A 13172-nucleotide genomic window follows, 5' to 3' on the forward strand; every position below is an offset into this window, starting at 1 on the left:
TAGGCTCTCCATGAATGCCGGGACACAAGCCCCACCATCTCCTAGTGAGGCAAGCTATGAGAAAAGGAATCAATAGATGAATCTGGAACCTGGCAGAGAGTCCACAAGGACATCAATAACCCCAAGATGACTGCTGGAAGACCCTCCCCAAGATTCTGCCATTCAGAACAAAGACTTCTTCTGGAAGCCAGGAGAAGCCCTGGATATTCATTCCCCAAGGACTTTATCATTGGGCCCTCATGAGGGATTGATGGGTGGGGCAATCAATCAAAACAGCAAACAGCTGGAACTCCTCCCCTGCCATTAGCAAAGGGACGGAATAATTAACAGTTCAAAAGGCCAAGCGGGAGGCCTGAAAGAGCAGTTTTGTTCTTTCCTGCCTGTGGACCCTGACTCTGATTGCCTTCTCCCCCATTTAGATCACTGTGCACGTAAGCCTGGGGATTTATCATCTATAAAGGGAAATTGTGGTCTGTAAATCAACCCTCTTTATCACTTTTCAACCTTTCCTGTCTACCTGGGACCCCAGATCTGTTATTTTCTCCCATTTCTCGTCCCTCCCTACCTGAATAAATTACTGGCCTAACTCACCCAACTTGCTCTTGAAATTAATTTCTGCAGCATAGTAAAGAACCTAGACAAAATCTGGTAACAATAGCATGGAGTGGCAGCATTCTCCCTGAAGGCCCATCCCCTCCAAACACCGGAGCAGGTGGCCTGCGCCCTCCAAGTGCACAGGCGGGCTTGCCCTTTTCACACGCTTGGATGGGCCTGCTGTCTTGGCCCGAGATCTTTTTGGTTCAGATCTCTGCTTCCAAGTTTCTGTCCTTGAAGCTATTCTGTTTTCAACTTGCCCCATCTCCGTCCCTTTCAGTCCAAGCTGGCAGTGGTTCTTTGCATACAAATTCATCCAGTTCTCTGCCACTTTATAACAGGGATCACTTTTCCTCCAGTTTCCAATAACACATTTGTCATTTCTTTCTAAAGCCTCATTGGAAATACCTTTAATGTCCATATTTCTACCAACAGTCTTTTCAAACCACTCTAGACTTTTTCTATCCAAGGACCTAATAATTCTTCCGGTGTTCACTCATTTACTGTTTCCACATTTTTAGGTATTTGTAATATAGCAGCACCCCACTCCTGATACTAAAAACTATCTTTGTTTCCCAGCTGCTAAGACAAATATCATACAATGGGCTGGCTTATAAAATGGGAATTTATTAGTTCATGGTTTTGAGGCCAGGAGAAGTTCCAAACTGAGGCAACAGCAGGCCAATGCTTTCTCCCATAAGATGGTGGCATTCTGGGACTGGCTGCCAGCAAAACTTGTTCGTTGGCTTTTCTGACACACTGCATGCTTTCTCCTTTCTCCTCCAGTTCCTTTGGCTTCCAGGTTTTGCTCCTCCACGTGGTTTTCTCTCTGTGGCCTTCTTTATGTGGCCTCCAGTAATAGGGCTAAGACCCAGCCTGATTCAGTTGGCCACACCTTAACTAAAAATAACCTCATCAGAAGGTCCTATTTACGATGGAGTCATACCCATAGTGAAGCAGGCTAGTAAAACAGGGAATCAATAGACGGATCTGGAACCTAGCAGAAAAACCGCCACCACTGAACACACGTTCTCCAGTACCCCCAAGATGGCTGCTGGAAGACCCTCACAAGAAATCCCATTCAGAACAAGATTTCCTTTGGAAGCCAGGAGAAGCCCTGGGTATTCTCCAAGGACTTAATTGTTTGCATAATCAATGAAAACAGAAAATAGCTGGGACTCTTCCTGTGCCATTAGCAAAGGAGTAGAATAATCAGTGGTTTAAAAAGCAAGCAGGGGAAGCAGACTTGGCCCAATGGATAGGGTGTCTGCCTACCACATGGGAGGTCCAAGGTTCCAACCCTGGGCCTCCTTGACCCATGTGGAGCTAGTCCATGCGCAGTGCTGATGCGCACAAAGAGTGCTGTGCCATGCAGGGGTGTCTTCCGCGTAGGGGAGCCCCACGCACAAGGAGTGCACCCAGTAAGGAGGGCCGCCCAGCACAAAGGAAAGTGCAGCCTACCTAAGAATGGCACCGCACACACGGAGAGCTGACACAACAAGATGATGCAACAAAAAGAAACACAGATTCCTGGTGCCGCTGATAAGGATAGAAACGGTCACAGAAGAACACACAGCGAGTGGACACAGAGAGCAGACAGCTGGCGGGGGAAGGGGGAAGGGGAGAGAAATAAATAAAAAATAAATCTTCCAAAAAAAAAAAAGGCAAGCGGAAATCCAAACCAGTCTTTCTTAAAGATTTATTTATTTATTTTAGTCCTCTCCCCCTCCCCCTCCCCCTAACCTTCCCTCTCCCCCTAGCCCTTCCCCGCCCTACTGTTTTTGCTGTGTCCATTCACTGTGTGATCTTCTGTTATCTCTCTTTTTGGTCTTCTCTTCTCATGTTTCCTCCTCTAGGATTCACCAGGATTTGATTCTGGGGACCTCTGATGTGGAGAGTTTCCCTGTTAGCTGCACCATCTCAGTTCCTGGTCTCTGCTGCCCTTCACCTTGACTCTCCCCTTCCTCTCTCTTGTTGTGTCATCATCTTGCTGCATGACTCGTTTGTGCAGGCGCTGGCTCACCATGCAGGCATGCTTTCTCTTCTTCTTTTTTACCAGGAGGCCCCAGGGATCAAACCCAGGTCCTCCTATATGGTAGGCGGAAGCCCTATCACTTGAGCCACATGCTCTTCCCCAAATCAGTCTTCTTGCCTTCGCCCTGTCCCTGTGCCTGTCCCTGCCTATTCTGGCCCTCTTCGCCCCCGCCTGGATCAATGCACAAGTAAACCTGGGGATTCATAATCTATAGTGGGGAACGGTAGTCTGTAAATCAGCCCTCTTTATCACTCTTCAGTCCTTTCCTCTCTACCTGGGACCCGTGATCTATTTTCTCCCATTTCTCTGCCCTCCCTACCTTAATGAATTACTGGCCTAATTGATGTGGCTTGCTCTTGAAATTCATTTCTTGCAGCTTAGTCAAGAACCTAGACAAAATCTGGTCATAATAGGAGTAGATTAAAACAGAAACATGCATTTCTGGGGTACATAATTCAGTCTTCCACAGACAGGAATGCTGAGTAGGGTGAGAGGGAACAGGCTTGTGTAGAAGACTGGAAAATGCGCTGCAGAGCCCGTCCTTGGGAGGGAGGAGGCAGGAAGGGCTGTTCTGTCCTGAACTGCCTCCAGGACCCCTCATGAGCTCTCCTGCATCACCCACTTGTAGGAATCACCTCCTCTACCACCCCAAGGCCCTACCAGGCCATGCCAGTTCTATCCTCTGGACTGCTCTTTGTCCATTTCCCTCTCCCCCAAGCCTGCCGCTTTCCATTCCCAGCCCTCCTCCAGAAAGCCTTCCCAAGTAGCCCCTCCCCACACTGCTGGTGGCCCTGTTGCCCTCTAAAGAAGTGATCTTCATAGGTTTTGCTTCTCTCCTTCCCAAAGGAATTTTGAAAAACTTTGTACTCATACATTTTCAAGTTGATAGCCAAGATTTTTCATCATAAGTTTAAATCTTGGCAAACTGTATAATTTCTGAAATATTATATTGACATTTAAAAATAAAACTGTTAAAACTCTGTTTCGTTGGTGGTAGTTTGTTTTTCTATGTTGTGTTTGTATGTTTTTGTTTTTTTTTTTATGTACCAGGGGCCAGGCATTGAACCCAGGACCTCCTATGTGGGAAGCCAGCACTCAATCACTGAGCCACATCAGCTTCCCTGAGTTGGTTTTTTCATTTGTTTTGCTTGTTTGTATTTGCTTTTTCAGGAGGCCCCTGGACCTCCCTTGGGTGGATGGGAGCTCAACTGTTTGAGCCACCTCCTCTCGCAAAGTCCTGTTTTAAATGAGTATTCAGTGAACTCTAAACATTATGGCAATGTTTTAGTTTCCAGGCCCTAAAACACCATACAATGGGTTGGCTTAACAACAGGAATTTGTTGGCTCACGGTTCCAAAGGCTAGAATGCTTGCTTCCTCCCAGAGTCAGTATATTCTGGCATGTAAGCAATTTGGGGGTTCCTTGTCTTTTCTGTCACATGGCAGCAGCTTTTTGCTGCAACTCTGGCTTCTCCCTCGTCTCACTTCACTGTCTATAGTGGACCCCAGTCATCCAGATTACAGCCCAGCCTGATCCAGGTGGGCCACACCTGAACTGGAGTAACTTCTTGAAGAGATCTTTTTTTGCAATGGATTCACACCCCCCCCCCAGAATGCTGACCAAGACCAAGAACATGGGGTGCATGAGTCAATCATCCACCACGGGTGATCTGATGCCCTCCTACATCCATTGAAAATAGAGAGAAAGATGTGCCAGTCGGTTCTTCTTTTCCATTCGGTCAAGGCGACATAAGGAATAATAGAGACAAGTAAAGGGTATGCCTTTCATTTTTAACTGGGGAAGCGTTATTGGAAAGGAGAGGTCGTGTGATACCTTATCTGCAGGCCTGAGACAGATCCATTTTAGAAGATAGAGGGTCTGTACATGGATTCCAGTAAAACTCCCTGGACCCCACCCCCACCCCATTACCTAAGGAAGAGCCAGGCTTGGTTCTGCCCCAGCCTGTGCATCTCTTGGAAATCTTGAACCTGGGGCACACTGCCCCAGCTTGAAAACCCCTGATCAGAGCTCTGCTGGCTGGACTTCCTGCCCTGTCCTCTGCCTGCCCACGGGGGCACATGCCACCTGTCCTTCAGACAGGCAGGGTTGCCTCAGTGCAAGAGCAGGGGAGAAGCGGGAAACCTGGCATTGTCCCTACCAGCAGCACAGCTGTGGTTCCCCTTCCAACTCCCAATCACAACTCAGGGCTCCCACATCCGTCCTTCCCGGCACCCCTACGTTCCCTTACCACAAACTTCCCTGAGTATTGGAATAATCTATTGATGAGGAATCAGGGCCTCAGAGCTACTCATGGCTCAAGGTGACTGTCTCAGGGAACTGCAGTGAAGACTAAATGAGATGTATGTGTCATTTAGAAAATAAAAACTGAGTCTGGGCTCTGGAGACCTTTGGCCCTCTGTGGAGGAGAGGGGGAAGGAAACGCTGGCCCAGGGCTGACAGCATCTGCTGGGACCCAAGGTTTCTGGCTTCTTTCTTGCTCGATCTTTGGGATTTCTCTGTGAGATTCCCCCTTGTTTTGGGGCCAGGACAAAGAGGACCAAGGCATAATGTGGTCCCAAGGAGTGGGGAAGTTTTAATGAGCATCATAATGGAACTGCGTGAGGGGGATACAATCTCCAAATCCAGCCTTTATTGCCATTGTGTTAGTGGCTAAGCAGGAGGGAGGAGGCCCAGCCCTGCACTGCTCGTTCCCGGACGCAGAGGCTGCTGGGGAGGGGATGCCTGGACGTGCTTCTCTACTCAGCAGAAGAGCTAAGGGAAGGGCGGGAGGTCTCTGCTGCTGCTTCCAGGAGCAACAAGCCCTCTAGCAGCCAGCTGCCCTCTGAGGTCAGCACACTCCAGAAGCAGACGGGAATCTGGCAGGATCTTCAGACATTGGAAGGGTAGGTGGACCAAAAAAGAGAGGAAACTCCTGGGGTCTCTCAACAGCATTGAGATCTCAAAGAGCCCCCCCACCTAGAGCCTGCTAGCTCCAAGGACCAAAACACCCAGGGAGGCCCCCCCAGGGTGAGACATTCACAGAGGGACCCCGACCTCGCCCCCTGTTCTACAAGGCCCAAGGGAAAGTCTGGAGGGAGAAGCTGGGACGATCTGAAAGGAGAAGCCGGGAGAGGTTGAAGCAGCCGAGGGGGGAGCCTGGGGAAGGCGCCGGGCCGGGCCTGGGGGCCAGCGCCTTGGAGGGCGGCGGGAGGCGCCTCTAGCTGGCGCTTTGCTGCTCCTGCTGGCGGATGAGGTTGGCCATGGGGCTGGTGATGCCGCCTATCAAGGTCCAGTACTCGTCGAAGCTGATGCACCCGTCGTGGTTGGCGTCCAGGTCCCGGATGAGCTTGTCGGCGGCCTTACGGTTCCCCGTGTCCTGGGGAGGAGCCAGGGGTGGGGGGGTCAGCCACCCCGGGGGCGGCAGCCCCCACAGAGCCCCAGACCCTTTAAGGGTCTGGCCTGGGCAGCCACCGCCCTTGGGAGATGCGGGCAGAGCCCTCGCTGGCTCAGACCTGCAGGGGGAGAGGGGAGGCCCTGGGCCGGGGGGGACCCTAAGAGGACAGAGGCCGTGGTGGGGAGGGCACCCTGAGAGAACAGAGGAGTCTGGAGCGGGGTGGGGGAGGCAGAGGCCTCCAGAGGGGGTGGGGGCTTACCGTCAGCATGTGGTTGAGCTCCTTCTGGAGCATCTTGCGGAAACTGCTCTTGCTGATTTTATTCTTGACCAGGCTGTGCTTATTCACGTATTTGTAGAAGTTGTCCACTAGGACCACGACCGCCTTCTCCAGCTCCGTGTAGCTGTCCGCCATCTCACCCGCCTCCCCTCGCGGCCTGGCAACGTGGGGGGTGGGGGGTGAGAAGAGACCCCACCAGCCAAACCTCCTCCCCGAGCCCCTGTCCTTGTCCCCCTCCTGCACCGCCATGGCGGGCACGGGCTCCCTGGGCACCCGGCCCCTGGATCGGTCTGTCCTCCGGAGGATGCAGGGGAAAGGAGACAGGGACAAGGCCGGGGTGGGGGTGGGTGCTGGAATGAGAACTATGTGGCTCCGCTCAGCCAGCTGCTCCCAGCTCGACTGCCTCTGCAGGTTCTCCAGGCCCTGCCCCAGCCCCAGGTGCTGGGCTGACAGCAACTCAGAGCCCCAGTGAGAGCAGGAGGCTCCCCTGGGAAGAGGAGAGTCCTTGCAACGAGGCCAGAGGCTGGGACCTAGGTCCTCCCAACCCCTTCAGCCAGACTCCAGAGCAAGGAGCCCGGGGTCTCCGGCCGTGGCTGCCCCTCCCTGGGCAAGGGCAAGGTCCTGATCGATCGAGTTAGACTCTGCGCAAGCCCCAGCCATACCCCACTACGCTCTCCCCACTCACCACCCCAAATATGTACACAGAAAGGACCCCGCCCCTACCCAGTCACCTAAGGAAGAGCCAGGCCCTGCTCTGCCCTCGCTGGAGATGAACTCTGGGCACAGCGGCAGCCTGCCAGAGGCCACACGCGTCTCCCCCACACCCCAGGACAAAAGGCACTCACAGTCCCAGCGGATACAGCCTTCTGAATAACAGGATATGATGGAGCAGGCGGATCTACTCTGTGAGTCGCCGCCCATGCCCAGAGCCCCCCCAAGTCAACCCGGGCAAATCAGACTCCCCTCCCGCCCCCAAGCCCGGGAATGAGCTCCAGCTGCCTTCGCCAGGCGGGTCCTGGCCAGAGTGGTGGACACAGCAAAGGCAGGCCGCGGTCCGGTCGGGGCCTCCCTCCCCGCCCCTGCCACCTGCTTCCTAGCCCCCTCCCGTGCCCTTCCCCGCCCCCTCCACCTTGCCTGGGGCCTGCCCACCACTCAGGTCCTGCCCAAAGCATGCCCCCTGCCCGGAGCCTGCCAGAGCCCGGCCTCAGCACCTCGCCCCTCTGACTCCCACAGACACGCCTTCACTGCTGGGCCCCACGGTTCCAGGGCCCCAGAACTGTGGCCACAGTCTCCTCCCGGCTCTTTCCCCCAGACATTCCTGGAAGCCAGGAGAGTGGTTCTTACACACAGACGCTGCATTCGCTCAGCCAAACGGCAGGACTCACAGACTATCGGCGAGATCTGAAATTTGGGGCCTTTTTTTTTTAAATCCTGGCTAGACCGTCTCCCTGCTTTTCACGCCGACCTCCATGGCTAGCCCACAGTGCCTCACTCAAGGTAGATGTTCTAGAAACGCTACGTCTCCAGGCATCCGAGAGCCCTGACTGCTCTTCTGAGCCGGTGAGGGTCTGTGCTCTCCTGAAGCTTCTTCTGAAGGAAGAGACCCAGAGGTGGGGCAGGTTAGCACAGGGAACGGAGGAAGGAGACTGGGACAGGCTGCCAGAGCCCGCCTGGAAAGCCCCTGAGGGGAAGCCTGCTACTAAGGACAACCTCGCTGAGGCCCTGGCCGCCAGGTCTGTTTGGAACTCTTTCCAGGGTCAAGGGGAAGCCTCCAAACAAAGGGCCTCCTCATTGGCCCCCTGAGAGCTCACAGGCGGGGCAACCAATCAGAAGAGCAAACAGCCGGGGCCCTCCCCAACATTAGGAGGGGTGAGGAGAGAAGGTCTTACAAAAAGGCCTAGGGAGCCAATGTGGCTCGCACGGTTGGGTGCCTGCCTCCCACATGGGAGGTCCTGGGTTCAGATCCTAATGCCTCCTAAAAAGAAGATGAGCACACAAGGAACAGACACAGAGAGCAGACAGTGAGTGCAAACAACGGGGGTGGGGGGAGAATAAATAAAACGAATCTTAAAAAAACGGCCCAACCTGGAGCCCCATGTGCACATCTTGCTCTGCAGCATGCCCGCAATCTATGCCTCAGATTGTGTGCTGTTTCTTTTCCTGTTTCCTAATAAAATTTTACTCCCTTGCCTACCCTATGACGTGTCTCTAAATTCTTTTATGTGATATAAACAAAGAAGAAGCCCAGAACCCAGAGCGTTCTACTAATAGAGGGACTAAGCCAGGAAGCAGGAGGGCAGGCGGCCGGGGTGGTCAGGCTGGGCAGCGCCCAGCTCCAGCTGGGAATCCTGCCCGCTCCTTCCCTGGCCTTGCCCAGCTGACCACTGGCCTGGCCGGAAGGATGAAGTATGGAGCTGTGACTGCAAGAAAGCATCTTCTTTTCCACCCTGGTCATTTGTTAAGGGTGTAACTGTGTGGCTCAATATTTGTATCTTTGTAAGACATATACACCAACACTCATGCACAAGTGAGGAGGAGAAATATTTGTCAGCCCCTGACCGGCCTGCTCTGCTGCCTTTGGATGTGGGGTGGCCCAGGCTCTGACCAGTGTTCCTGGGGCTTCTGGATGGGCTATGTGCCTCTCCCCACCCCCACTGCCTTCTTCATCCCCCTCCTCTGGGCAGTCAATTCTCTGAGAGTCTTCTGCCTTTCCTCAGTACTCTCCCCTCACCTGGCCTCTGGCAGCAGCCCAGCAGGCAAGACACACCCAAAAGACCACCCAGCCACTCGCAGTCAGGTGTGCTGGGTGATCCCAGAGAGGCAGCTCAGCGTCTCTGGGCTTCAGTTCCCAGGCCCTCTTCCCAGGAAACTCACCGCTCCACCCCACTTCTTGTAAAATGGACCATGCAGGAGATAACCATCTAGACAAGTTCTTTCCTGAAACTTTTCTAAAGGAAGAGTGTAAAAATTGGACAGTCAAGTGTTATTACCCTCTTGCTCCCTCCCTCCCCTGGGGGCCAAGAAGTAGGCTCTGCCACCCCACCAGTCCCATAGCCGTCTGCCCTCCTGCCTGCTCCATCCTCCCGCCACCCAGGCTGGAGGGACCCCAGGCATGAGGTGGGGGCGTGCAGCCCCCTCAGCCCATTGCCAGGAAGGGTAGGGCAGCAGACGGGACCTGCATTGACTTTCCCAAGGGTAGATCCTGGCCTGAGAGTTGGGAGGCAGGAGATAGACAATATGGGCTGGGGTCTTCCAAAAAACTGGGAATCAGGGCACATTATGTCCTCCAAAGCGCTGTCTCACCTGGGCCCCCCAGCCCCCTCCCCACAATGCTCTCATTGTCTCCTTGGCTGATTCATCATTGAGCAACCCGAAGGCTCTCACCCCCACCCTGCCTACCTCACCCCAGCTTGCTGACTTCTCTAAAAGCCCAAATTGCCCAGACTCCATCCCCCTGGAGCGCAGCCACTCCAGCCCCGCCCTCCCACCCCCACCCCTTCAACTCCCCAGTCCCCTGCAACCCCGAATGTCCACGACACCCTCCACAGTTCACCTTCTCTTCCCACCTCCATGCACAGTTTTCGAGTCTTAAATCTTTCTTAAGAGTTGGGACAGGTCCCCGGACTCCCAGCCCCCCTAGTCACTGTTCTCGCCAGTTCTCACCTGACCCTAAAGTTTGCACTCTCTTTATCCCTTCCAGTTGCCTGGCATTCGTTCACTCATTCCCTCACCGTTTGCTCACAGTCCGTTTTGCTCACCGTCCATTTACTTACTCATCCATTCATTGACTCGTTTGTTCACTCATTCATTTCACTTAGGTATGCCTTCTCTCGCTCATTCCTTTGCTTGTTAATTTGTTCGCTCACTGCACCTTCCTTCAATGTACAGGGACGGAGCCATCTAAACTGCGCTGTGATGCCTTACCCGTATTTGCAAGACTGTTTCAAACAAATTTCTCCATCTTCAAAGCCCCATTCTCTGCTCCCTCTTCTCATGCTCCTTTCCCAGTTCCATGAGGTTAAATTCTCAATCTCTTACACCTGTGCCACTGCCTCCCCCCTTCCCACTCTCAGGGGACCCAGCAATGCCCCCAATTCACACATACACACCCGAGAGAACAAGGAACTCTGCCGTTCCTTATCCTCTCTTCTTAGGTAACTCATCGGCTCTTCATTCCCTTCTGCTTTGGGAGAAACCGGCTCCTCTGACCTTTCTTCCAGAAAAGAGCATTGGAGGAGTTCGGTGTGGGTGCACGAGCACTCAGGCACGTGCCGGGCGACCCCAGCCTCACCAGCACCCAGACACGGCTTCTCCAGCTGGTGGGGAACCAGTACCTCCAGTGCCCCCTCTCCCAGCACCCCTGCACTCACCCTCCACCCCGCCAGGGCCGGGCAAGGGTGCTGCTCTAAAGTGGGTGGCTCTGCCAAGCAAAGCAAGTCAAGCCAGGACCTGCCTGGGTCCTGAGGTGGAGAAGCTGCTGAGGTTCGGCCCCCTGGCTCCCCGAGCTCCCAGGCTCCCCCAGGGCCTCACCCAGGTGGCTTCCAGGTCCCGTCGTCCCTCCCAAGGAACCATTCCCAGAGTGCAACGGGGCCTTCTTCGGGGTCCCGGGAAAAGCCACCTCAGCCTCTGCCCGGCTCCCTGGCTCCTCCCGGGCCCATCACAGCTCCCAGAGCCCGCTGAGGCCTGCTCCTGGAGTCTGGCCGCCCCACAGCCCCATCTGCAAACTTTGCCCTTTTTCCTGTGAGGAAGGATAGGAGCAGCTACAGGCAAACCTCCCAACCGCTCTGCCGGTGGCCTAGCCCCTGGATCGGAGCCCAGTGCGCTGCGGGGCTGGGGAGGGGTCTCCCCACCTCAACCCCTCCTCCTAAGACTCCCTCAGGCCCCAACCCCAGCAGGGCTCCCCCCTCCCAAACTGACCTCTCAGGAAAGTTCATTATTATCCAAATCTTCCTGCTCTGCCTCCCGCGGGCCCCTTTCCCCAGCCCGGCCCCAGCGCCCCTCCTCCTGGCCCCCCAAGCCTGCTGGGCCTCTCCGGCAGGCCCGCCGTCCCAGGCCAGGACTGGGGCACTCACCTGCCTCCTCAGTCCACCTCCTGTCCCGCAGGGCTCTGGGGCCTGGGTTCTGGCACTGCCAGGCAGCTGCCGCTCGCCCAGCTGGGGCTCCTCCCCACTGCACTCCCAGGATCTGTCCCACTCCCTCCCGGCCCGCCTGGCAGAGCTGGCTCGTGGGGAGAAAGTGACTGAGCTCCCTCAGACTTGGCCCTCGGGTTGGGCCCTTGTTAAAGGGATACACACCTTTTTAAACACCCTCCACCGCCACCCCAGAGGGAGTGGTGGAAGCTGACACTTCCCCCCACCCCACCCTCCCAACATCCCCCCCAGGGTCTGAGCAGAGAAAGAGACTGTGGCCAGCCCTTCGCACCTGGATCACTGGGGGTCCAGTTTCGGGGGCCCCCAATAGACAAGCTCAGTTAGCCCTCCTGGATGGCCAGGATGGCCCCAGATACTTCCTTGGTGTTGGACTTGCAGATGTAACCCCTGATTTCTGTGGGCTCAAGTCAGAAGCGCACGCAGCTCAGTCCATCAAGAGCCGTCCTGAGACCTTCCCTGGGACCCCCCCATGTGCAGCAGAGGACTCTTCTAGAACCACCCCCGCCCTCGGACATGTTCTGCAAAATACCCAAGGAAATGTCCGCTTTGACCTCATCATACAGCAGCTGCTGAAACGCAGGAAGGGGAACCCTACCCTGTCCTGCTCCAGGGATGACTCTGTTCACTCAGCACTGCCTGTGTGTCCAGCGCTCTGCCAAGTACTTCACGTGGTGTGGGGCATTATTATCCTCCTAACAATCCTGTGAGGGAGGCACTATTCATAGCCCCATTTTACAGATGAAGAAACTGATCATCTGAGAGCATTGCCCGGAATCCCAAAGACAGTAAGTGGCAGAGGCGGGATTCCAGCCCAGTCCCGTCAGCCTGTCCTCGGCCAGCTGTTTCCCTTGCTAAGAGTCAGCCAGGCCCCAGGACGCCTGGGTTCGTCCTTTTCCCCCAGGTGTGCTCACACGACCTCACCTTCTGTCAGAGGGCCAGGTCACTGGCAAAGAGGAAACTGTTCCTCCGAGAGACCCGGGTCTCCCAGCTTTTGGGTCTGGTACCAACCCATGGGAAAGAGAGAAAACCCATTCGCCCCCAAGTACCACATGTCCCACCCCATCCCCTGCTGACTCTCTGCCTTCTGTCCTCAGCCCTCTCACCTATGGGCCCTCTGGGGACAGGTGGAGGGGAGCGGGGGGTGAAGGGAAGGTAACCAATCCAGACAACATCTACTTCTTCCATTTTTTTATTAATCAAATGCTACAAAACCATCATTCTGTAAATGCCCAAGCACCCAGCTGGTCCCCTCACCCCCAAAGTCACACCCTCCTCTCTCCCCCACCCCACTGCCCCTCTCCCCCTGCCCTAGCCAGGGACAGAGCCCTGGGTGGCCGCTGGGCAGAGCTGGAGGTAGGAAGGGACAGCACTGGATAGACAGTTACAGTTTGGGTTGGGGGAGAGATCAGGAAGGTTCTTGGAGACCCTTTTTATTATCAAATATCCAACCCTATTCCCAACCCCATTCCTCAAATCATTCCCCAGATCCCAGCTCCTCTCTGCTCCCCACTACCAATTTCCTTGTCCCTTACACCATTCTCATGCCTCAGGGTCCCTCGAGATTCGCCTCTGGCCCCCGCCTACCCCTTGAACCTCCCTGGCGTGGGGAGCCCTGGCCCCATTAGCTCCACAGAGCTCCCGGGGAGCACTGAGACCCCTGCGGAAGGCGGGTGTGAACCGGGACCAGGGGTGTGAGGGGAGGTCGACTGAGGACTAGGTTGG

At 55.2% G+C, this 13172-nt stretch overlaps 1 protein-coding gene across 5 annotated transcripts; it reads right to left on the reverse strand.

Moving 5' to 3' along the window:
- Positions 1–5194: 5194 nt before the first annotated feature.
- S100A16 (S100 calcium binding protein A16) lies at positions 5195–11540 on the reverse strand. 5 transcript variants are annotated; one of them, XM_058309674.2, is made up of 3 exons: positions 11373–11540; positions 6283–6457; positions 5195–6005 (listed from the first exon to the last, which is right to left on the reverse strand). In XM_058309674.2, the coding sequence occupies exons 2-3, from the start codon at positions 6433–6435 to the stop codon at positions 5847–5849; spliced, it is 312 nt and encodes a 103-aa protein (XP_058165657.1). In that variant the 5' UTR covers positions 6436–6457; positions 11373–11540; the 3' UTR covers positions 5195–5846. The 5 variants fall into 5 exon arrangements, with proteins under 5 accessions (XP_058165657.1, XP_058165653.1, XP_058165656.1 ...); XM_058309670.1 differs by lacking the exon at positions 11373–11540 and adding an exon at positions 11218–11249; XM_058309673.2 differs by lacking the exon at positions 11373–11540 and adding an exon at positions 7146–7241.
- Positions 11541–13172: the final 1632 nt, after the last annotated feature.

Source organism: Dasypus novemcinctus, chromosome 13, assembly GCF_030445035.2.
Source record: "Dasypus novemcinctus isolate mDasNov1 chromosome 13, mDasNov1.1.hap2, whole genome shotgun sequence".
Classification (NCBI taxonomy): domain Eukaryota; kingdom Metazoa; phylum Chordata; class Mammalia; order Cingulata; family Dasypodidae; genus Dasypus; species Dasypus novemcinctus.